This window comes from Echeneis naucrates, chromosome 16 (genome assembly GCF_900963305.1).
Source record: "Echeneis naucrates chromosome 16, fEcheNa1.1, whole genome shotgun sequence".
NCBI classification, from domain to species: domain Eukaryota; kingdom Metazoa; phylum Chordata; class Actinopteri; order Carangiformes; family Echeneidae; genus Echeneis; species Echeneis naucrates.
Genome location: NC_042526.1, coordinates 6,107,427 through 6,133,932, shown reverse-complemented (window position 1 = coordinate 6,133,932; position 26,506 = coordinate 6,107,427). Strand labels below are relative to the sequence as shown.

At 43.0% G+C, this 26,506-nt stretch overlaps 1 protein-coding gene across 3 annotated transcripts in view; it reads right to left on the bottom strand.

Annotated features, from left to right (window-relative positions):
* Positions 1-26,506, bottom strand: part of brsk2a (BR serine/threonine kinase 2a) — a 143,064-nt gene that overhangs the window by 54,328 nt on the left and 62,230 nt on the right. For all 3 annotated transcript variants that reach the window (XM_029522601.1, XM_029522604.1, XM_029522602.1), the window contains exon 2: positions 4,556-4,650. In XM_029522601.1, the coding sequence (XP_029378461.1) occupies positions 4,556-4,650 (95 nt within the window). The remainder of the gene's footprint in view (positions 1-4,555; positions 4,651-26,506) is intronic.

The window sequence follows — 26,506 nt, the reverse complement described above, 5'->3', positions numbered from 1 at the left end:
TATCTTTCTTCATCCTCCCCTCCCTTCCCTCCCTCCCTCCCTCCCTCCCTCTCTCTCTCTCTCTCTCTGCCTCTCCGGGCTTGGGGACAGCAGAGTGACTTTGAAGTTGTGCTGCTTCAGGAGGAGAGAGAGTCACTTCGGCTAATTAGTTGTTCTTATCCCAACAGCAGCAGCCGCCACCAGCTCACTGGCTCAGAGGGAGAAACAGAGCAGGCATCAACGGCAACCACCAACTGCTGCTTGCTAAAGATACCCTTCTCCCACTGCTAGTTGTTAGCGCCAGTGGGTAGCGACAATTTAACTCACCCCGAGACTAAACTGCGGATTAGGAGAAGTTGCTCCACTCAGCATAATGGTAGGTAATATGGTATGAAATGTGGTTCGGCAAAATCTCGTACTCTCAGGGAAAGCTTGTCAGACCACAATATACTGCAGTGGTAAGATGCTACTCGATGGCTGTTTTGTCAGTGTCACAAATACGATCACGAGTGTTCCCGGAAGAGCTTAGATATGCAATATGCCACAAGTTGCGAGAAACAAACTGGCCAAAGGCGAGATGAGAATTAACAATACAGCAGCAAGCCTGAGTATTGAACCGCAACGCTTTTTGTGGTGTCTGTGGACAAAACTGCTTCGGTCAACACTCAGGTTTACAGTTCTTTCTTTAGGCTACACTTAAGAACATAATGTGAAAGTCAGGAGCAAAAACATGTTTGATACTATCAGCAGGAGAGAGGGAGAGGGAGGGCTAGCTGAGGTTCAGAAACATTAACCACTCCCTGGAGATACACAGATACACAGATACACCCACATTGACACACACACACACACACACACACACACACACACACACAATATTAGTTCTGGGCTTCCCTTCGTATCGGATCACTACACTCCAATCTGTTTGGCCCCAGTGCCAACGACTGCTGACATACTGTCATATGTGCACATATTGTGCATTCTCTTCCTGTCTGCTTCATTCTCATCATCAGAAACATGACAGGCCGCCACTTCTCACTGACGGCAAGCCTTATTACTATTCAGTTAACTCCATTGTTAGGTTTTCTGCTTAAAAAGGGGAAAAAAGGGGGGGCTGCACTTGCGCTTTGAAGTAGTCATGGCTCATTCCCTGGTTACAAACTGACATAAACTTCATAGACAAATTCATTATCCAAGACAATTCAATGTCTTTTTGGTCTGTAGCGTCATAGCCAGCGGCTCTGCGGACTTTCAGAGTTCAGCGTTAGTTATATAAAGTTCGATACACAGTGAGCAGGAGAGAGACCTCTCTACCAGATATTTTGAGACAATTAATTCAACCCGTCTCCTCGTCTCAATAGAACCTTGACTCGCAGGGCCAGTCAGGGGAAGGACGGACGTGGAGGGATGACGTGTGTCATGGAGGATGTGTTCGTGCACATACATATGAATATGACACATGTACACACACACATTCTTGCGAACTTTTGTGAGAGTGTACATGGCCCTGTATGTGTGCATCTTTGTGTGTATGCATATATAAATGGGTTTTATCTGTGATGTTGCACACACACACACACACCTGTCCAGGAGAGTCAGATTCTCCCCTAATGGCCCCATTGGGACCCAATGCATTAGCATATTAAAAGGTGACATTTCACAGTCTGAGCCTGCACTCTCCAGCAGAGAGCAGCCCGATCACTCTGACAGTCTGACAGCCACACAGACAGGCCGGAGAACAGATACATAAGGCTGTGAAGTTGAAGTGCAACACAGTGGGAATACGCGAAAGTGGCTGCTGGATTTGAGTCAGAAAACACCTGTCCAGCTAAAGCAGGAGCCCTTAGAATAAGGAAGTGGATTTGTAATCTGACGTGTGACACCTATTTTAGTGTGTCCTGTAGCAACAGGAAACTTTGTGACATCATGGTCGAATGCCTGACAATTCACTGCATATAGTCACAATGTGCACTGATACACTGGCTTTGGATTATAATGGTGGCTTCAAGCTGCTCTGTATCTGAGGGCGATGCAAAAAAAAAAAAAAAATCAATATAACTACATCCCATAAACAAACAGAAATGCTGACACATAGGCAACACTGCATGCTTATAATATACCATAGCTACTGGATTCCCAAACTCTGAAAGGTGTTACACATGGACGAGCCAAACAACAAAAAGACGCACATTAGATCGCATGCACATTTTCAATACAAGCAATGCTCATCACAACCTACAGTGCAGATTAACTCTGATATACATATCAGAGCCATCAATGGAAGCACCTTGCTCACTGCTAGTAGAGGAAGCGGGCCTCTGCATTCAGTTTGAAACAATTCATTACATGTGAATGATGGTGATTGATTGATGACTTTTGGCTTTTATTCCTAAATTTACAAGACCCATTTCCAAAAAAAAAAAAAAAAAATCCCAGTTTTCCCTGGCTCCTACATAATTCATTCTCTACCAGCACTTAAATGAACACACCTGCTGTTACAGACATCTCACACACACACACTGAGGCCTAGCAGCTGAGAGAAGAGTGACAATGGCCAAGTTCAGTAATTGGCTCTGAACTGCAGCTTCAGCAAAAGCCTTGGTCCCGTCAGAAGCCTGTCACTGTTTGGCATCTGTTACTATCACTTTCCTCTGCAGGACAGCACAATGTGAGACACCTGGGTTGGGACACTACACTGCTACCTTCCTCACTGCTGTCACATAGTACAAGTAGGTCCACGAGCAACTTCTCCTACCACTAATAATACTTCTGTCAGCACGGTGGCAACAGAAATGACCTGTCTTTCCCTCATGAAAATATTGCACTTCACGTTAAGGCGGACGAGAGGGAAAGAGGACGGCTTCCGGAGCGAGGCGCGAATAAGTGAGAGAGAGTCTGGGAAACGTTAAAACAGCAAGATGCTGATTAGCACGGACTGTTTTATCAAACAGCAATATCCGCCGCAGAGTGCTTTTTATCTAAAGTCTAATGATTTTGCCACAGAAGTGATGCAAAACAGAGGGATTTTCCATTTGATAACCTGCACTGCGAACAAACGCATCAGCTTCCTGCTTTCCAGCTCATAAGCAAACAATTACAGAAGGCACTCCTCTCCGCATGTGTCCTGAGAAAGACAATTTTCAGGTTGTAGCATCTTGATGTCCTCAATATTCCTGCTCACTTTGATTTCCTTACAACTATTCCATCAGCGCAAGGGCCAATTTTTGAGCATGCCATTTCTGAGTGGGCACTGAATAGAGTTGAACAGCAGGGGCCCTGAGATGTAATGTAAAAAAGTTTCTACTGTAACCTTCTATGCGGGGAACTGCAAAAATTATAGATAGGATTTCTTTCTCCTAGAAGTTTCTGAAGCATTTCGGAAAGAGGTTGCAGTAATTACAGCTGCAGAAACCTGCTATATTGTTGTGTTACTCCAGGATTTCTTGATGGCTCTGACTCCTGGCAGGGGAGCCAAACCGCTGACTCCAGTTTGAAATTTGAAAAGGATGAAAATCAGCTGCTTCAAAGACCCGCTGTCACCAACTCAGCCAGTGATTCCGCTCTTCATGAGGTCTATTGTGATATAAATCACTTATATTCAAACTGGTTTTGCAAGATCAGGCTTTGATTTATGTTGAAATTTAGACTTCGCTCAAGAAGTCCACTCCTCATTTTGACTTTTGAATGGCTGGCTGGCATCAAGCCCAGAGTTTGTGTCAAAAAGGTGGCTCTTTCAGGGACATCCCTACCCAGTCACAGCTGACAGACTTTTACTGTTGTTTAATTCAGCGGGGATAAAGCATATTAAGATTCTGGAGACAAAAATCAACAAACCTTCAGGGGACAATGTGGTTAGTTGGTGCATATCATTAGCCTTATTGGAAACTTGAAAAACAGTAAACTTTCTCAGGAACACAGTGCAAAATAAACATCATTTGAAAAGGACCACAGCAGCAGGGCAAGCCCTGTAACCGCTGACTGACTGACTCATGAAGGTACATCATTAGTGAACCACATGCGACGTGACTGAAATTTCAGGTTTACACCGTAGCTGAGGATCCTAATTAGTTCTTGTTCTTTCAAAGTGGTTTCCACCTTAGCATCTTTATGAGGAGATTTACTGACTGCAGACTCCTTAAGAAACCCTTTTGACAACGCTTAGTCATTCCCTTCGAGCTCAACGGTTTTCTCTGCAGTCTCTCTTTGCTGGCGACCCCAAGAAATCAACACGCAGCTGTTGTCTTTAACTTATTCATATTTTCCCAATCCGTTACCAGAAGCTGGGAAGTAGTTCGAAAGGAACTATTCAACACGTAGCCCTAACATGATGTATGGGAATTTAGCTGTATCAACATAGCAGCAGGACAGATGTAAAACAGATAAAGAGCTCAAACCAGCCAACCCCATCCAGCCATGTTTTTGGTTTTGATGCAGTTTTGTTGCACAAGTCCTTCATTGAAGTCCACCTTCATTTACAAAAACGTTGAATAATTTAGGCTGAAATTTTTTTCTTACAGGTACAAACCTTAGTTTTAACACTAAAAGCCACAAGAAGTACAGAAAGCTGCCAACTTACCTTCATTAATACTGACTCGCTGAGTTTCTCACGGTTGACAATCTTTATGGCAACTTTCTGGCATGTCACACAGTGGACTCCGAGCTTGACCAACCCTGCAACATAAACACACACTTCATTAGGGCAAACATTTCTAAGATATTTAGGACCAACAGATGATTTGTTCTGAGACACAGGGAACATTAACAGTAAATACGCACTGAAATGAGTGTGAATTCCCTGTGAGCGTTTCCCTTTAGAAAACATTATGAGCAGTGGGATATTTTAAATCGACTGTCACATTAAGGGGGATGTGTGAAGAAAAATAAAGTTCAGCTTTTTTTTTTCTGTGTCAAATAATTTAAAATGGTGCTCAACCTCATGTCCAGAACGCTAATAATGACCTCTCAAGTGTAGACAGTTCTTTATGAACTGCCCTCTGGGGTTTGTTCCAGACATGAAGGCAATAAGTGAGTGGGCTATTTGTGTTATTGATTCTATTATGTACTAAACTGGCTGTAATGCAGTTGTGGTGAACTTGCTATGGTAGACAATAAAAGCTGTAACAGACAAGAGGTGAGTGGACAAGAGCGAATGCACCAAACTGCCCGAGAGTAAATAAAGTTGTCACATTTCAACACTCAAGCAGAAAAACGTTACCTTTTACTTCAAGACACAAACACAAACACGGTGAGTGATTTGAGCTTTTGATACAGCATGAAAGTCGGCTCTGTTGGGATTCGCACACAAACTTTCTATCAGAACTCACGCAAATCCTCTGATTCGCCTCGCAACCGTAAAAACATCTCGGTTGCTTTGTCTGAGTAAATGTCCCCAGGTATCTTTAGTTCAGCCAAAAACAATCTAGAAAACAGGCAGGGATTCCTCCTCGAGTGTACAGTTACAGTGGAACAAAGTGGCGTGTTTGTATGTATTTAATACAGGGGAGCCATGTTGACAGCACCAATCCATTTTCCAACAGGGACCGCAGAAGTGTGCACACATTACAAAGATGTTTACATCAGATAGATTACTTACAAAATGAAACAAACAGACACCCCTGACAGAAATAAATGTCGCTGCTATTGATTTCCCCAACGGCCCCACAGTGCTGCAGGGATTAAGGAGACGACAGAAGATGATTTTTTTTTTGTTTTTCGTTTGAGCTTTCTAATGGCTGGCACGCAGACTTGGCGAAAACACAGACGCGGAATGATGTGGATGTTTTGATGTGGCTCTTGTCACTCTTTTATTCGCAGAGATGAAGATCGTGAAATTAAGTTATTAAGTGCCTGAGACTGAAATGGTGCCGTTACGATGTGAAGCACGTCATTGGAGACAAGTAATGTCCTGCAGCAAACTGGATGGCTGACAGAAACGAAACTTCAATAGGCATCAAGCTCACTCATCCGCTGTCTCTATCATATTTTGACTTCTATATGAACCAACATCGAATGAGGGTCAATGGGCTTTGAGGAGAGGGCGAAATAGCTGTTGGTCAAGAATTAGAGATGGAGCATGGGAAGCGGCAGAGAGCGAGAGAGCTACAGAAGAAGCACATGTTAAAGAGCATGTGAGAGATGAAAGGAAAATGCGAAAGCAATTGAAAATCAGTGATAGCACATTATTCAAATGACAGGCCACAGATAATTAAGCAATAATGGAGAGCAATGTGTGGGAGTGAGGCTCTGGCTTGGGAGTTGAGAGGCCGCGGGGGCAGAGAGTGGAGATACATGGAAGAAAGAATGCGAGAATGAGAGAGAGAGAAAGAGTGACAGAGAGATAAGAAGGAAGTAAATGCTACCAAAGAGTCGGTTGGAGGGAGAACAACAGACAAACCCATTAGCCCTGTGATGGTAATCATATGTTAATGGCTGCTATAGAGAAGCTCATAAGTCATGATAAACACATTAAAAAGAAAATATCTGCCTGCAAACACATGAAAAGTTAACTGGATTATTTGCCCCGCTATCCATCTTCCTCCAAAGTCTGTGTTTTTGTGAGCTGAAGGCGCATTAGCAGGAGGAAAATATGCACAGGAACACAGCACATTACGATTTTACAACCACTTTGTCTGGGGATTGAAATGAACTTTTACAAGGACGTTCAGTACATAACACATAGGGACCCAGGCCATAAACTTCTTTTATATCGCATTGATAAATATTTCAACTTATAACAACGTAGAAAAGAAAAGGACCTAATAAAATAGGACAAATGGTCATGGAAAAACATCACATCAGCTTAAATAAAACGTGGTGCTGGCAGATAAAACTGGCCCATTGGCCCACATGAATGTGTATTTGTCTTCTCGGGACAAATCATCATCATTTCGGTGTTGTGTTTTATGTTACAGTGGAAAGCAAACATTGTTCACAGCCAATCAGGATCCCAGCAAAATGAAATTCCTCAGTAACACGGTGCCTACCTGAGGAATATGAGACTGACAGGATTTCTTTGTTTACATCATAGTCATGAGCAGCTATTAACTGTGAAAATATCCTCCTCCCAGATGTGAGCCTCAAAATACACTTTGTGAGCAATAGCCTGTAACACAATTAGGAGACCACAGCCGGGCTCACAGTGCTATTGTCACCATGGCACCATGCTCACAATGGCAACGCAAAGATGACAACGTTAATTAAGACAGTACTTTATTTACCGTGTTTGCCATGTTAGTTCAGCATGTTAACATGCTAATATTTGCTAAGCACCACATTTAAAATGAAGTGAAACATTTTTACCAGCTGATAGAACGAAACTCTGGGTGTTGTTTGCTCACATCTATGAAACTGAATCATATTTATCAAACCGGTATGGAAATAAACAAATAGTTTTCAACCAATAGTAAAAAAACAAAACAAAAACAAAGTAATGAATAATTGATGGGGAAACATTTACACTTTTCCACGTATGCTTGCAGAATAATGTTTCGGCCTTGAGACATTCACAGAATTATAAAAAAAAATAAAAAATAAAAAAATAACACCACAGCTGATGTTCTTATGACAGCATACTCCAATGAATCCTCCCTCTCGCATATAAAACCCTCTCCTGATAGGAAACTGGGGATTAACAACAGAAGGTTTTCACACAGTAACTGTGATTTAACTTGTCTCAAGTATGTTGTAATATCGAATCAACATCAGCTTCTCCATGATCCAAAACGAACTACTTAAAGCTCAAACATGTCCTGCAGGGTGATGGCTTGATACTCCCTGTGTACCTTTTACCTGTCTGTGATAACACCCCAGAGGACACACTTTCAGCTCTGTGAGAAGATTCTGAGCTCAGTGGTGAAGCTGATGGCGGGGGGGGGGGGGGTGTTCAGGAGATGCCCAGGTAGAGACAGGGTTTTCATCTAAATCTGGGCTGAGCCAGGTAGACTGTCTTTGAACATAACTTCAAACGCAAGGCTTTGACTGAGAGCACAAAGGGTCAGAGACTCAAGCAGGGGAATACTGAGAAGACTGTGTCTGCATAACCGTGCGTGGGCAAACAGACTACATTTCATTTTAATTACAAATGTACACCTGTATGTGCAGCTGGTAAGTGTAACTGTTGTGTGTCTGTCTGGAGAGGGCAAGGGACACACATAACGACTGGTATTGTCACACATATTGGACACTTCACATACTTTTCATTCACACATGTATGGACAAAAGCCTGCTGTGGAGCTGACCTGAGATTTCTGAATCAGCAACTGCATCGATCTTTGCTCTCTTTCGCCCTCCTCCCAAATCAATGGCACCGAAAGCTCTCGCCTTCACAACAATGTCAGAATAATGACACCAGCCAGGGACTTATGGGCTTGGGAGGCCGCCATCGACTGACCTCTGGCCTCTATCCCCGCTCTGCACTCTCTACTTTCCATGCGTCTGTGATTAATAACGTGATGCGGAGGGACTGCCGGAGAAAAACACAGAATGACAACTTTGGCTCCATGGTTCAGTGAGCATCAGAGGCGAGTGGCGTTTTGCTGCACTGCGCAGGAAGCTGCTGCAATGCTTCGAAGTCGAATGGTTTCAATCATTACCCTTCTGGCTTTGACAAAATCGGGGATGAATAATAAAGCATCTGAATGAACTGATTGTGTCCAAAGGGCTGGCCCTTTGGGGGAAGCAGGCTAGGAAACTGAGGGCAAGAAAATGTGACAAAAAGCTGACACAAAGTGAGGAAAAAAGAATAAATCATTGGGAACAATGGCGGCCGTAACCCATTAATGTTAATGCATTGAGTTAATTAACAACAGAGCTGGAAACAAAAAAAGAAAAACTAAAAAACTTCAGAACGTTCTAGCACTGTCTGTTGCACTGCATCATTGAGCCCTGTGCCAGCAGTGATTTGGTAATGAGCTTCTTGTCTCACTTCACTGTCGCTTCAGTGTACTTGCTGAACTTGTTGACATCTGTTCTGGAAACATATCTAGCTGGAGTCAGTACACGCTTCCATGTTTCATCGTGGAACATCTGGAACTTCCAGGGGCCACAACTTCATTTTGCAGGTAGGCCGTTTATCTCTATGACCTTAACTTGGAAAAAAGAAAACTGCTGATTTGTGGTCAGTTTTCAGGCTAGGACAAGCAGACAGGAGCGGAAAAGAGAATGCGTCTGGCTTTCCCCGCATCAATTTAAGACACCAAAATGAGACAAACAGGAGGAGAGAGGACAGGAACACTGCTTTCGTTTGATTCTAAAAGAGGCACTTTATGGTCTCCACCTGCTACTTTCACACACCTCCGCAGAAGCACACACAGTCAATGTTTTCAGCTTTATGTTCTTAAAAACACTGGCATCCATCTGGTTAAAGATCATTACTGGACAGATTAATATCCATCTGGAAGGGAATAATGGGAGAGGAGGGCAATGGATGAAAAAGAGATGTCTCCACTTGCAAACCTCTCTCACTTTCAAACTTGATCTCTCAGAAGCCCAAAGCCAATGCCAGCAGATGGTTGTAGCTTATGCCAGCTCAGCTTTCTCTCCCTGAGGTGCTGGATCCGAGAAGCTCGTTGCCCTTAGGCGCAGATCTGAGAGCTGCTTTTCACTTATGCTCCCTAACCCTGAATGCTCTACGTGGGTGCTGCCGTTCTGTCCTGGGATCACCGTCACACAACGGTGCTGCCGGGGCTTAGTACTACAAACCACTGTGACAGAGCGTGGGAATCCCTTCCACCAGAGCAGAGGGCTGGATTTGAAGACCTATCGGTGTGCTGTCCTTCTCTGTCACAGCTGTTTACACAAGTACATAGGCAGGCACAGTCAGACTTTATAAGCAGTGGTGTCAGATAATCAAATGAAATTTTTCTCTTTATTATTATCACTACTTCAGCTGACTCTTCTGCAACACCTAACATCTGTCGGTGGTGACCTGAATGGCTGAAAAGTTCATTCTTCATTACAGTTTGTATGCAGCGGTGGTGACAGAGTGCCAACAGAATATAACAGATCATTATGACAAATGAATGCCATCGTATAATACACATCTAACTATGAATGATTGATGTAGCGAATCCCAGTCACTAAATTTCAATTGTTTACATCACACAGTATGTATAAATAACCTGGGCACGAATACATTACAGGTAAATAAAACTGAAGCAAATAAGGACATACATGAATAATAAATATGTGCATGTTGAATGTGGTTTTACTGATTTTGTTTTGGTTTAATTGTCCGTCCACCACTAATTAGTGGAAAACTATATTTATATAAAGCACAGGGCAGTAGAAAGGCTGCTGTGTAACAGCGAATCCCTGCCACAAAATCATTTTCTGCTTCCTCTCCTCTCAGTTAGTTACTCGGTCTTTCTCCTCCTTTCTTCAGTTTCCAGTCAAGTTTTGCCTTCATTCCTTTGCTAGCCGGCCAGTCAGTATTTTCTAACTCATTTATGTCTCCTTCTCTCTGTTCGTCTTCTCATCTATCCAAAAGAAAAAAAAGAGAGAAAGATAGGGAATATGCCGGCAGAAAGCTGTTGAGTCATACTGTGCAGGAGGGAGACATGTCGAAGATCAAACAATATTCACTCGTTGCTCAATGAACGCACTCTTTCTGCCTGTCTCTCTCCTGCCACCTCTTACGATTCTCTTCATTCACTAAATCTCCATCTCTACCATTCCTCCAACTCCTCCTTTGCTCTTTTTGCATTTTCAGTCAGCCGTGACGTTAGTCTGCCCAGTTTGAATTCCCCTGCAACCCCTCCATACCCTGCCAGCCAAAGCAACAGCACCAACATCCGTAACAACAGAGGCCCAGACCAGCAGAAGAGCTTTAAAAGCAGGAAGAGCGGTTTAGCCCTGGAGTACTGTAGCTAGGATGAAGGCACACTGACGCACACAGAAACCGCCGTCCTAGCACAAACAAAGAATTGCAGACATTTACAACATTAGATCTAGTTCAGATATGGTCAGTTTCCTACCATCTGAAAGCTCAACATATAAATGAAAATGGCATGAATGCACGTGGATTTTGTTTACTTTGACTAGCTCTGATTAGGTAACTGATAAATGATCAGCGCGCCAAAGAAACTATACTAAATGTGTGGAGAAGTGTGTTTTTTCCTGTTACCTGTGTAGGCGGCCTCTGCTCTGTGTGTGTTCATATGGTCATGTGCTGCATTTGAGTCTACACATTTGTTTTTGAATGTGTGGTAGAAGGGAAAATACCAATTCCATTTTCACATTTACATAATACATATCCCCCAACAAACATGAGCGGAGTGAAATAGAGTGCAAGGCGAAGGAGCACTGGGTGGCTCCAAGGCAGTAATCTATTTTTCTCCGAATTCTGAAACAAGTTTGAGAGCGACTGAGCGGATTGCCCAAAGGCAGTGACTACCAAGTGATCCACTTAGTTACCTAACAAGCCATCTGATTGGCAGATCTTAGGAAATTCCCACCCCTCTCTGAATTAGCCTCATGAGCATGAAAATATATGCGCAAAAATGTCCCCTGATGCTCATCACCTGCACGGTGGAAGATGCAGGCTTCACACACTGTTTTCTGCCAGCAAGGCAAACAAGTCTCGTTGCCGGTGGTAACAAACGTATGATTGCACAGCAGGAAATAGCTCAGAAAGTTCCCAATGTTATTTATTTGACAGTTCAAAAAGCTCTTGGATGATAATAATAATTTTGTACCAGAAGCATATGACAGACATAACCATATCTATGTAGTTATGACATGTACGAATAAATAAATAAAAAAAGCGAGGGAAAACTTTTTGGGTGGAGATTTTACCTCTTGTAGGGAGACAGTCTCCCCATTAAGTTGATCAGAGGCAGTGATTTCTCTCCTGAATCTTTCTTCTGCTGAGATGTCATCGCAAATTCTAAATATTCCCTTTTGAATTCTGGCCTGATGTGACTGGAGGTCAGACTACGGAGCTGAGCGAGGATGACACTGTCAGAGGAATGTTCTGCCCAAATCCCGAACGGGAACATCAAAGCAAACGTGTATGAAGACATGGCAAGGCGGCAAAGGAGGAGATGAGCTGAGCAATGGAACGGACAAATTTAAAAAAAAGTCATTCATAATGAGGCCAGTGAAAGTAAGACAGAGAAATACTGGTAAGGTCAGATAAATAGAAAGATGCTAAGGAAGACATACAGTAGTCAAAACATGGAGAGAAAGTGGGGCCTAGAAGGGCGGGGCGTGGAGACTCAGATCTATTTTTAATGCCTCTGACTGGGGATCAGCAAAAGGAATGTATAATTACGGCCTCATGAATAATGCAAGAAGGCTTCTTTTAATTAGCCACACCAGGCCCAATGCAGCAGCTGCAGCAGACAGGACAACTACATGCACATGTGCATACACACGGCCATGCGCTCATCTACTGTATATGAGGGCTTGTACATGGAAACGGAAAAGATGTCCACAGAAAACGATGTCACCGTTGTGCATGTGTGTGTCGCTCTAAACATGTGTGCATGCGCAATGCTAAACATGTTCTCACGTGCTCCTAAAAGGAGAGAGTCGAATGAAGAGGCGACATGATGGGCTAAAGATTGGTGTCTTAAGGATGACTCTCTGATAGGCTGCTCAGTGGAGGAGCCCCCAGACACCATTCAAAGAGCTGCGCACAGTCTGCATGTCATGTGTTAGATAACCCCCAATATAAGAGTATGAATTATTAAAACACCTGACTGGATAATATTACAAAACCTCTTCGCAACTGAGAATGACTGTAGAAAGCGATGCCTGCGATACTAACTGTTTGGGCTATCTATACAACATCTTCATTACCAAATACAGATCAAACTGCAAAAGACTTCAGTATGACGAGTTCTCATTCGCTTGTCTTAATATCCAGCTTCCTTCAGAACGGAGATTGAAACGGACAGCCGAAGCTCAACCACGAAAAACTCGACTAAACTTTCCTCGCACATCAAGAGAAGGCAGGAAGCTGGAACCAAGTTGGAACGATACATCAAAATGCTGGCAGGATGTTATTTGGTTGTTATCTGAAAACCTCCTTCTCCCATCTTCAGAGCCTTAATTTGTAAGCTAATTTGTGGCTGGCAAAGACAGGCTTGAGTACGGGAGAGGATATTGGATGTAATTCGCGTCTCACTCCGTCTTGGTTTGTTGATTGGAGCTTAATTGGCAATGAGGGTGCTGTGTTCCACTTTTGGGGCAGGCAGGGGAGATGATGGCTTAAGAGTACTGATTGAAAATGAGTCCCACTCTGACAGTTTAACAGGGAGACCGAGAAGCATCCACTCAGTGACACAAACTTCACGCAGCTGAAAGAAAACACGTCAAGCATAAAATGGCCAAAAGACAAGCCCATGCATCATTATTTTTTCTTTTTTTTCTTTTTGATGTTCAGCCCTTCCATAAATAAGTGAAAAACAGCAGGAAGAGCTGTCCAAGGTGAGCCGAAACCCCGCTGTCATGGTCAGTATGCACAAAGTTGTGCCTTTGTGTATCTAAGACACAACAGCATTCTATTGGGTGAGTGTGTATGTGTGTTTGCGTGTTTGTGGCAGGGGGTAGCCTCCTGGTGTGTGACACTGATAGACACACACACACATTTATTGAGCAGAGGATCAAAAAGGGTGACTTGTTGTTTACTCTGCTGGTTTTTCCTCCTCCCTACGTCTCTGTAGCACCTTTATTCTCCACTCAAGTAAAACAAACACTGCGCTGGAGAAAGGTCAAAGTGTCAAAGCTCCACCATTAGTGTGCAGCCCAAACTGAAACAACTCCAGACACAACAACAATGAAGACAAACATGCATTTGTGTGGCAATGATGCGGGATAGAATATTTTTTTCATGTCACTTTAAAGTACAAAGAACCTCTCAACCTAGAATCCACGTTGTGAGTCCAAAGAGTGAAAACTAGCAGGCAGTCTAGCACAGGCAGCTCCAACACAGCTCTTTGCCACAATTCTGTTCGTTCTTAACCCTGACATAACAGCCACTGACATGACTTGGGTTGCATTAATTCAGTCCCAGATTTGTCCACTTTGCCACTAATACCCCTGACGAACCACCGGCGAGACTGAAAGCACTTTGATTTCTCGTGCAATTCAGAGTCAGAGATTGGTTGCGTACTTGACCAATACATCAAATTGCTAGTATGCTCGCAGACAATATGACTGAATATTTGCAGGGACATGCTTTCTGATTAATGCTCTGCATCAAAAGGAGCTAGTGGGACTCTGAATGACAGCAGCATCCTGCTCTGGGTAGAACTGCTATGCAGTAACATGTAATCTTGAAAAAGCTCTCTTGTGAATCCACACATTTATTTATTTATTGCAATTTTCAGAGTCGGTACGTGTGCCGAGATGACTCATCCGCTTTGCAATGTTTTCCTGTTTCCTCTGTTTTTATATCTGTGCATAATCCATGTTTAATGCACATTCTGCAGCGCACGATAACACAGTCATTTGCATATTGTGTTAAAGGGACATGACTATTTTTTGTTTACAGAAGATTTTCCACCCAGTTACACTCAAACTTGATGGAAATCTAGTTATTCTTTCGTTGCTATTTTACCATCTATGGTAAACTATACCACCGCACAGCGTGGATCGCATACGTAGAACGCTTCCATGAGCAAACCTACTTATGTAAACCTAATAAATTGGGCACTGGGAAATCCCAGTGGGAGGGGCTGCAGAGGCAGGCAGGAAGGGGGTCAGGCGTAGAGTAATGACATACAAGGCGAACTGAGGGAGTGTCATAGTGGGTGGATGCGTTAGTAATTACCCTGGCGGCCATTGGTGGAGCTGTTGACATCTCTCTTGAGGGGTAGGATCATTTGAGTGAGTCTCCTGGCTAAATCAATGCGTCAGAGGCAGCTAGCTCATTACCCAAGCCACCGTTGCATCTCAATGAGGCAACAGGGGAATTTCTATTAACCAATGTATGGCCGATCTCTCACTCTCTCCCTGCCTTTTTTTCTCTTGCGTGCTCTCTCTCTCTCTCTCTCTCTCTCTCTCTCTCCCCCCTTCCCCCCCTCGAGCCTGACTCTCTCATTCGTCAGTCAATCTTTCCCTTTTCCTCCTCGCTCAGTCTCCCCTTGTTTTTGTTGTTGCCTGATGTGCCTCTATTTTCTTCAATGCACCCCACCCCCCACTCCCCCCTTCATGTTTCCCAAGGGACCAAAGGAGGGATGGCTCTGCTGTTGCATCATGCATTCGAACCATAACAACGGTAGAGTGTGTGTGTGTGTGTTTATGTGTGCTAGTGGGCACATAAGTAAGAGTTTTTAAGAAAATATCCAATTCCAGAAGACAAGAGACAAAAAGGTAAAGTCTTACTGGGTCCCAAAGACAGCAGTGCTCTGACCCTGCCTGAGGAGTCTTGGACCTGTCTATATTTGTCATCGATTCTCTGTGTTTGTGTGGAATGTGAGTGCACATGTGTGTTCCAGCGAGAGACGTCCCACTGCTGAATGGAAATTAAAGTGGTTCTGGAGAAAAGCCAAGTCCCAGATTGCCTGCTTTCTCAGAGACAGGGCTCACGTCAGAGGCCTTGGAATATTGCCTTGTACAAAAAGTGCAGCCGCACGCACACACACACACACACACACACACACACACACACACACACACACACACACACACACACACACACACAGGAGTACTAAAAGACAGTACACAAAGCTGAACACCAAGGGCACTTCACCAAGAGTCCATTTCACCTGGCCTTTTTACCAAACAAAGACAGATATAAGAGTGAGATGTCTGACAAAGCGGACAGAAAAACTCTGCCTGAACGGCAAAGAGAGATGAAATGAAAAAATGAACAAGAACAGCAAAAAAAGAAAAAAAAAAGAACAGCAAAATTTATTAGAAAAGCGAATTCAGTAGATCGAAGGGAAAGTCAGACAAAAAGGTGGCGAGAGAGGGAGACAACGGCAGTGCCAGGTCTATGTTTTCCACCACCGGGGAGACTGAGAGAGCAGAGAGACATCTGTTCAACACGACTTCAGGGGGCTTTTACTCTGATGTCAGCCTGTCACCGCATGCAGGACTGCAGGAGAAGATACACGCAGAGAGCCTGAGTAGACATGCCACACACACACACACACGCACACGCACACGCACACACACACACACGCACACACACACACACCCTATAGCGTGTACCATTATTCCTTGCCCTGTCTTCATCTCCCACTCTCCTCCAGCAGAAGCCACCTTTAAAAAGATTCCGGCAGCAGGACTGCGAAACTCGCTTCATTCACTCTGCCCCTCACTTCATCTTCATAAGCTTTCCAAATTTGTTTAGAAAACAGATCGTTTAATAAACACTATGTACATTTTTGTTTAATGGCTGAATGGCGCTATTAATGAATTGATCAGAAAAATCTTTTCATCATTTTGTATACTGATCGCACGCTGCAGTGCTGAAACTACTAGGTATAGCAACGTGAAATTAATCAGCACTGATTAACAACTGATTAATTAATTAATTAACATAATTGCGAAGCAAAGATCTAAATGTTGCTTCCAGGACAAGATAAGAGGATATTGAACTTTCCCCTGTTTTATATTTACATGAAAATGTCAACTTGTCTGATATTTCACAAATTAAGTCAACAATCTGCAAATTGATCATCAAATTATTCAATAATGGAAAAAATTTGTCCCTGCAGACCTAACCCAGAGTGACATTACCTTCCAGCGAATTTTGAACATTGATGAATGGATTTTTAAATCAATGTTATGCTTTACATGATATTACATAAAAATTCATATTATCCAAAACCAAACCAGAGCAGACCATCTTAAAAACCTGTTCATAATATTAATGCTGGTATCAGTTTGTTACCTATAGCCAAATTTGCACAGCCTCTGTAGACTGTAAAAAAAATATGCCTTTTTTTCAACTACAGTATTTTAATCAATAAACCGTGTATTGTCTTCATTGGTTGCTTGGCATTCGCAAAATGTCACCAGTCTGACTGTAGCCCCAAGCCGACTGCAGCGGCAGAAAACTTTAGAGACCTATGGTGTTGTGTTGTGCGTTTCAAAGGCCATCAGCAGGGAAAATACTGCAGCCATTAAAATGATAATGATACAGTCAGGAGCAACTGACGACGTATTGATCAGCCCAGCACCTCCCCCATCTGTGGCACTTCACACGGCCATTCGACACTCACACTGCCTGTTTGCACTTGTAGTATAGTGTGGGAGTGTGTGTGTGTGTGTGCGTTTTCGTTGTTCCTGTTGTCAATAATGCAAGAGCTCTTTACCGCTGGACATAGGGACAAAATAATCGCTCAAAGCACAATTGCAGAGTCAATTTGTACCATTAAGTGATCAAGCAACACGCATAGACAGCATGAACGCCCACTGTCAGAAGAGAGTGCTGAAGCATTCGTCATGTTTACAGGGCTCCGGATGGCTTTTATATATCAAGTTAATGCTCATGAAGCCATCACAGGAGCCTTGGAGACATGCGAGGTATCTCTGACATGCTTATTACATGTTGTACATCACTAGACTGCGAAGTGTGTACTGGCATTACAGCTATGAATGAATCTTTCACAGAGGCATGACACATGTTGCCCTTGTGTGATGGATGCATTCGTGGAGGTTTTGAGGTGCTGCATCACGTGACAATCAAGGACTGAAACGCGGACTCAACTTGATGCCAGTAAAATATCTCTTTGGTTATCCTTCATTGCCATGAGAGCGGCTCGGTTTACTCTTATCATTGGGAAAAAACTCAGATGCACTCTCCATGCATCTCCGAGCAGAAACCACAAATCAAGATGTCAGGAGAGCTGATAGGCAATCCTCTCAGCCACTGTTGACAGTTGGAGAGGCTTGAGAGGGACGGACGGGCTGAGTTCATATCAAAGGAGCTGCTTGTGGCTTGATGGGTCAGCGGTGGTTGCTATGGCATCGTTATGGAGACGAGGCAGCGGGAAAAATGGTTTATTATGGATGCTAATGGGTGGTCAACACCCGAGGTTCAAGAAAAAGGCAGCATGTGCTATAAAATTACTAAATATTAAATCATCATCATCATCAGTTATATGAGGGTCTGTCTCTGTGTGGGTGTGTGTTTGTGCACAGCCTGTAAAGGGAAATCCACACACTAGTCACAGCTAAGCATTCATCTGTTGTTTATGGGAGAGCTCAGGTCAAACATACACACACACACATACAGACACGCACAAGACTGAGCCTGGAGCTGATGACGCAAATAGCCCTGTAACTCTGACTTGGTGCACATAGGGAGAGACAGGAAGAAAAGAGGGATGGAGAAGTGAGAGAAGAGAGGGAAAGAGAATGGAGATTATCATCATCCGAGTAGTTCTATAAATGGAATAAAATCTGTACCACAAGCATTTACACAGAGGCAAGATTACCACTAATCTGCACGATCATGTGAACCTAAAAAGTGCTGACTCTCTTCCTAATCAGAGAAAGACACGCCAGTCTGGGTAAAAGACTAAAGAGGAGAAGGGAAGGCGAGTTTTTGAGGGGGATGGGGCGTTGGGCACCATTACCAACTCCAGCCGTTTGGGGGCTCCCTTTAACCTGCACCTTTGCCTCACCTCCCCCCTCCACTCTATTTTCTCTCAATTTTTCCCCATCCACACTCGCTGGCTCTTCTCGTCGCTCTGCCAGATGACTCTTTTACATTTTTTGTAGTTTAACTTTGTCTGTATTCAATGACTTTTCTTTTTATGTGGTTGGGTTTTTTTTTTTTTTTTTGTGGTTCTCTCTCTCTCTGTCTGCACTTCAATCGAAGCATCTTTTCTTTTTTTCTCTCTGTAAGATGAGTCTCCTTTTGCAGGCACTGTAATCCCTCCTAGTCACTATGATTTTACACCCAGACAAACACAAACAAAGAACAGCCAATAGAACTAGACAGTCAGAAGAGGAAAATAAGCAGAAAGAAGAAGAATGGGAAAGGAAAAAAAAAAAAAAAAAGAAAACCCAAACCAAACCAAAACAAACCAAAACAACAACTGAGGCTGAAAATAGGAACTATATTTTTTCTGGTTGTCAGGGATAAGCAATCTACTGAAAAATAATACATATGGACATCAAATACAAAACCAACTGATCTGTGCAGTTACAAGGATGCTGACACTTGAGAGGCCAGTGCTGTTGTTGCTAGGAGAGGAGTAAGTTGGGTGGAGGGGAAGTGTGGGGGGTGAAGAGAAAGGGAGGGGAATTGAAGGGCTGATGGAGAGACAGTTGTGCAGAGCAAGGGAGATGGAGGTGAGAAGAAATGTGCTACATGGATGGTGTTCCTGTCGATTAGAGGACAGCAGCAGAGTGGGAACGCCACCGCCCCCCACCCCCATTCCATCCTCTTCTCTAATGTCAGTGATTTCACATACCATCACCTCACTGCAGAACCCAGCTCCTCTCCATCACACATATGCACGCACACGTACATGCACATTCACACACGCACACACACACACACACGCCACAACAGCTACAGCCTCAGCCAATGAAGAGGAACCATGAAGAAACAGCAAAAAGAGAATATCAGAGAAGGGGAGACCAGAGGAACGTAAGTGACTGGAGAGGCAGAGTACGACGGGAATGAGAATAATGTACGCAGTGGAAAAAAAAAAAAAGAAAAGAAAAGAGAAGCGAATGAAATACGAAAGAGAGAAGTGCTAAAAAAAGTTTGTTTGACATTGTACAGTAGACTGGAATACAGTGCAAGTGATACACCTACAAGGCATTGTATTGACCCCCCCCCCGCCTCCCACTTAGCTGTGCCTATCAATAGACCATCTAACTACCATGGCAACGACACTGGACGCCCTGTCGGGAGCCCTGTGACAAGTTGATGAACAGCACCTCATCATAGCAGGAGCTGATGCGTTATAATCTTACTGCTTAAAAGCCATTTCACGTAATGTTATGGCACCCAAACTCCTTTTCAGACTCTTATAAACAGCAACAATAAAGTACAATAATAAAAAACTAAAGTGCAAAATAGAATGAATGGCATTATTAATGCAACGTGTTAAAACACAAATCTTTCACAAATCAACATGAGTTGGATTTCCTGTTCTGTATAAAAATCTAAACGTTGGTTAAAGGAACTCATCTATTCAGAAGATACAAAATCTAATCAAATGAATTCATATAATGCCCAATCATAACAGTTACATCAAACTCTCGCTGGTGTTGTTGGTGTGCGAGCCTTTACATTTAATTAAACAAAATAAAATAAACATCTGAGAAATGAATTAATGAATTGTTATCTTTGAGGTGATGCAGTGATCTAACATGTCTGCTGTGGGCTTGTCATCGTCTCTGGCCTCAGCTAGAAAAAACAACTCAAAGAGCATTGTCGAGACTTTGCCTTGGCAACACTTTAAAGTTGGAATCATTAATTCACACAAAGTGTGTCTTACCTGGTGTAGTATACCAGGTGGATGATATTCCATCCAGTCAGAGGAGGCAGGAAGAGACAAAGAAGAGTAAAAGAACCACAGTTAGCGACAAGTTTACTGTGAGGTAAACAAAACGGAACAGTTTGAAGTAACACATTGCACCATCCACAAATTTATGACCAAGCAGCTCCAATCACACCACAAATGACCACAAAGCGATTAGAAAGGCATAAGTGTGGGTGAAGTGGGTTACGCTGGATTTACACCGTTATGTTTCTGCCAATCAGTGGCTCTCAGCAGAGATCCTCATCCACTCTCAACATGCTTCCCTCTCACTTTCTTGCTCCGGTTGATGTTCTTACAGTCCCTCATCCCCCTACAAAGCACCCCTCCTCCAAACACACTGACATCAACATGCACGCATGCACACTCTCCAACTGACTTCCAAAAAAAATCAAACCGGGCTGTTTACCAAGCCAGAGAATCCCAAACGGAATCACATTTCGCCTTTCAAAGGGCGTTTGAAGTTCCCGCACAGATGTTGCTGTCTTCTTTTTTTTTTTTTGCTTTTATTTCATGTAAAAGACCCCCCCCTTGCCTTGTTGTTCTTTGCCTCACCTCACTTGAGCACAGTGTGACACTCTTTCCCTATCCCCTCAACCACCCCCCGCCCCCCTTCCATAGCCCTCCATCTCTGTCCCCATGATCACAGGGAGAAAAGTTTTATCCAGCACAGAAGCAGCTTTTGAAAAGTTGACGGGGTAGTCTCGGTGGAGGGGAGAGTAAAGGGAATCAGATGTTGAACCTGAGAGGCAGCTGTTCAGTTAGCATGCTAAGCTCTGCATGTGTGCGAGCAAACAAAAACTCTCACCATACGATCAAATTCACATTTTCGCAGGATTCCGAAAAATAAATGCATCTTCTTTCCAGGCATGTACTAGAAATCAAAACATTTTGCTGTCTCTAACAATTCCTCCCTGTGTTCTGGCCATCGTTTCTATCAGTTAGAATTACGACACACCCGTTGAAGGAACAACTTTCAAATCATGTAAATCACTTTAAATGAAGGAAAAACTAAGAGTACACTCAGTCTGTCATTGCACATGAAACTTTGAGAATATACGAGTTCAGCACGTCCATTATACCGCAAATTTATACCAGGAAGTTCATCTGCAAACTAAGATGAACGTTTCCAAAACATTTTAAGGAATCGTGCTGCCATGCTACATCATTTACTTGCTTTATGTGTATTTATTTGGAGTTGCTAGTCAAGTTAATGAGTCTGATCTGGACATCAAACTTAATTTTAGTTGCAACACTGCCAGACGTACTTAGATCTCAATGCCCTTCGTGAGTACAATCTTTTTCCATTACAGACAGAAATCATGACTAAATATGCAAAAGTAAGGCGTCGTAAGTCAAGTAATAAAAAATATTTAAAGTTACTTGTATAGCATCTATAAAACCAAACTTACGAAATTCCTTTCAGTATATATTATATTTATAGTATGAAAAAAAGCAAAAATTGTAAAAGAAAAACAACAAACAGGGGAAAGAATCAATAAAACGTCAGAGAGGCTGTTCCATAGCTCAGACGCAGGACCGAAAACATCCCCACTGCACTTTGATCAGATGTATAATAACCCTTTTACTGATGGCCTAAGATACTTAAACAGGATAGAATAGGCAGCTTGCTGTTTCATTTTGGAGAAAAAGCGTGCAACACTTTGATAGATTTTTTTTTTATTTTGTCCTAAATTATACAGGAAAACATACCCAGCTAATATGTGGAGTCAATTACTTCATCATTAATTCATTTTGAACTATAATCATCACTCTCCAGCTTATGCAATGAACTGGAATTACCCTATAAAGAGGAGGGTAGACAAATCCACCTTAAACAACAATCTCAAGTGGTGCACATCTCCCCTTTCCATAAAACCAGTTTTACATGAGTAGGATGGGCCTGAAAGCTCAACTGCAGGGCAGCAAGAGTGACTGTGTCAGAAGGTTTACAGCCTGAACACCTATCAGCCTCTCGAGCTGTCATGCTAAGCACCGTGGTGCAACGTCTGTCCACTCGTAGGTTAACAGTGGAGTGTCACACCATTAAATTCAATTGGTTTTTTATGACCTTTCCAATCTGTCCCCAAGGGCAGGCCGGAGAGGTGCTCAGAGATACCAGAAGAAACAGAAGGGAGATGAGAGAGAGGTGAGAGAGACAAAAAAAAAAAAAGGCAATGGGGGCAAATGTGGAAGGAGGGTGATGACCAAAAAGATGAGCGGAAGAACGAAAGAAAGTAAAAGAAATGCTTCCTAGCAGAGAGAATAGAGGATCATTCACCCTCCCCAGCAAAAACGATGTGTGTTATGATTCTGGCTGAGTAAAATGAGGCCAGCTTTGATTATTCCTCTCTCCTCTATTAAAATGGAGCTCTGCATCACACACATATAATATTCTTTGGAGCAATGCAGGAACGTGGGCTGCCGTACAGCACAGAGAAGAACAAAGGCTGTGGTTGAAAGCTTCCAACAGGAGCTAATTGCAATATTAGTGGTCCTGGCCAGGGGAAGAAGAGGAGAACAACACCACCACTAATTAAAAGAAAAGAGGCATTCTCTGATTGAACAGCAGGAGGGAGACCAAAAAAAAAAAGGAAGAAAGACAGAACAGCGCAGAAGAAAACAAAAGAGAGACACTGAGTGAGGAAGAAACAGAGACACAGAGAGGCGAAGGAACGTTTGCAGTGTGTACGTACTGCATGCAAGTGTGCGAGCTCACAGTCCTTGAGCGTGCACACGTCAGATTCTGTGTGCGTTTGTGTGGCTGTAGAGTATAATCTAAATGAGTCTTGTATCTTTAGAGATTAATCCATCCCAGGCTTCAGACGTCACAGCTCTAATCCATCCGGGTAAATCAAGCAGCACTCTGCAACTGGTTTCTGCCACTGATTTTGGATCTGATGACACAGCGGATAGAGTCGGATCATCTGGGAACATGATGAGGAATAAGTCATTGGCAGTCATGAATTACAGTGGAGTGGCGCAGCTTGGCTTGCTGGTTGTTGAAATGTAATTATTTTAAAAGTAGATTTTTCAAAAACCAGGATAATTGTAACTCATGCTAACATTAATATTAACCAAGGTCATTTAAATCAACAAATACTTTAATGAAGTTCTAACCTGGGTTGAACATGGGCCAGAAGTTGTTCAGGTTTGGTAACCAGGCATCTTCATTAGGTGGAGATTTTTTTTTGAAAGGCAGAGTGCTGTATAAATCTTTGGTTTGGAAATGTATGGAATGACACAAAATGTCACAGTGACTCTTACAGACATCTCATATGACAGTTTCCACCTGGGACCAAACCCAGCAGTTGTACAGGAGGGGTATTAGGAAATGTCACTGGAAGCTTCAGAGGTCCTTCACATAGAAAATCAGACTATCTGGAGCTCAACTGGACACGACGGTGATGTGAAGTGACATTTCTGCTATAATCATGGTATTGGCAAGCACTATATGTCAAGACAGTCCAATGCCATTTAGTCATTGTAATATATATATTATTATACATATATATTTTAAGAATTTCATCTTGCCGTATGGAACAGTGTTGAAAACAACATTTAATATTTTAGGCAGTTTGGTGAATTAAACCTGGAGTAGTAAAAGTAACAAATCCACAGTCACATTTTATGAACCAGAGGCATTTCTCAGGTAGAATTAATTGCTTTACGGCAGGTTTGATGAATCCGACTTGTAATGCTCAAATAGCAAAGCCACATAAAATGAAGTCAACTGAGTTCTTGAAAATGTCAAACTTTGTCACGAAACAGAAGTCGCCAGAAGCAGAGAGTGACAGAGGTGGAAGTTGGAGTGGAAGAGAGGGCGTGCGTGTGTGCGTGCGCGTGTGTGTGTGTGTGTGTGTGTGTGTGTGTGTGTTTTGGGTGAATGTGTGACACTGCTCTCATGTCAGCTTTCGTTACCAGTCTTAAATATAACAACAGCAGTGGACTAAGTAGTCCAGCCCATATTTGCAATTCTAAGAGAATTTAATGAAACTGCAGGAGTGGAAAGCATCTCTAATTCCCTGTTTCCTTGCCTTTCCTCTCTTTACTTTCAGTTTCTCTCTCCAGTGAAAAAACATTCAGCCACCCATGACATTCTAATGAAGCCTCTTCAGTCCCAGTAACTGAAACTGTGGCGTGCTTTGATTCTGAAAGTCTCTTCCTCCTCTTGCCCACACCTTCCCTCTGCCTGCCTGTTTTCCTGTCTCCCTTTTCCACTCACCTCATCCTCTCCCTCTCTCTCTGACCGCCCTGCTGTCCAGTCCATACAATCAGACGAGCGGTTCACACCAACCTAAGCAGACAGTCTCACATGCACACAAATCCGAAACCCACACGGTGCAGGCTTACAGATGTGCACACTGTACATACAGAATTACAACGACAAAGTCAGATAATAGGAACATCTGTTTCGAAATACATTTTTCACAATAGAATGAGTGATTGAGTAGATGTGCGGACAGAGAGGTCTTTCCTGGAGCGTGTTGGTACATGCAGTGTGTGCTTTTGTGTGTGTGTGTGTCCTAAATCTGCTGCTGTGCCACCTAAGATGAGACACCTGATCTGAATCAGAAGCATCTGACTGGTTGAAAGAGGGGTTCAGGTGCATCCCACTGGACTAAGAGGAGCGCTACAGGGACCCAGAATCCCCTGCCTCGTCCTTCTCTGACATACACATGCACGCACACAAACACACAATCTTGAGGGAGAAGCAGGTAAATGCTGTGTACAAATCAATCCAGACAAGAATTTGCCTGCACGCACCCCGAGTGCAGACACGCGTGTGATTCGCACATCCTCCACAAACTCGGCTCCATCCCCCTCTCTCCTTTGCATTGTCTCTTCAGTAAAAAGCGACGCTCAAACCTAATTGATTAATTTATGCATCAATTTTTGTGGCTGTGTTCATTTTGCGCTTTTACTTGATTTCAAATTTAATACTTCTCTAACTGTGATTTGCATTTTTATTTTTTCCAACTTTTGATATCAATAATGAATGCTCAATCATCAGCAGGATCTCTAAAAAACTCCTAATCTGATTAAGACCTCTGACTATTTGGTTGAATTATCTGGTTGAATTCAGGATTCAGATATTTGAGTGAATGCTTAATGTCCAGTTAATGCAGAAAATCAGATAGCACTCTAACCCATCCTGCTAACCGCTCTACCTCATCAGTTCAGCTTGGCTTCTCACAAACTGGTCCTCAATTTATGGAGCTATTATCAAGTGATATTTTCATAGAAAATAATCAGTCATATGGAGACAATGCCCAGATTTGTGCCTGCACCGCACACAAACACATACACAGTGTAAAACCCATGACGATCTTTCTTACTAGTAATTTTTCTATTACCTCATGGAGTACTTCAGGGCCAAAACCCTATTTTCTTTTTCAATCTTCACCCTTTCTTCTTTTGACCTTACTGAACATACTGAACTTGCCCAGCTTATCATCATCTTCTTTTTTTGGTCCCACTCCACCTCCCTTCATCTCTGCTTCACATTCCCCCTGTTGCCATCTCTGTCTTATTCCAGTTGGGCACACAGAGCAGAGACAATGTGCCTGATCAGGTTTTCATGGCTAACGTGATAGCAACATTTTTTAAAGATGGCAGAATCCACCAAAGCAGCCACAGTATGATGCTCCCCGCATAAGATCCTGGGTTAATGCTTGATGGCCCTAATGCAGAATTGATTTGTACGAGCAACATTATCTTCCCTGTTTATTCGGCGACTTCACGCTCAATGCTTTCTTCCCCGAGATGAGCTTTCCTTGTTTTCTGTGAGCCGAAACGAGTTTTTCTCAAACACGATTAGAGGAACCGACATCCAGATAACCTCGCAGAGACAAATCTTTGGAAATAAGTCTTGCTTTGGAGATGAGCAGAAAATGTCAGTCTCCACTGAATTTGAACTATAGCTAATGCAGTAGGCATTACAGTGACTTACTATGAAGTGGATTGATCAGATATGCTCACGTCACACAGCAGCTGAAGATTTTTGGACTAATCCAGCACAATCGAGGCAAAATAGTGTGACTGACAATATAAAACAAAAATCAATG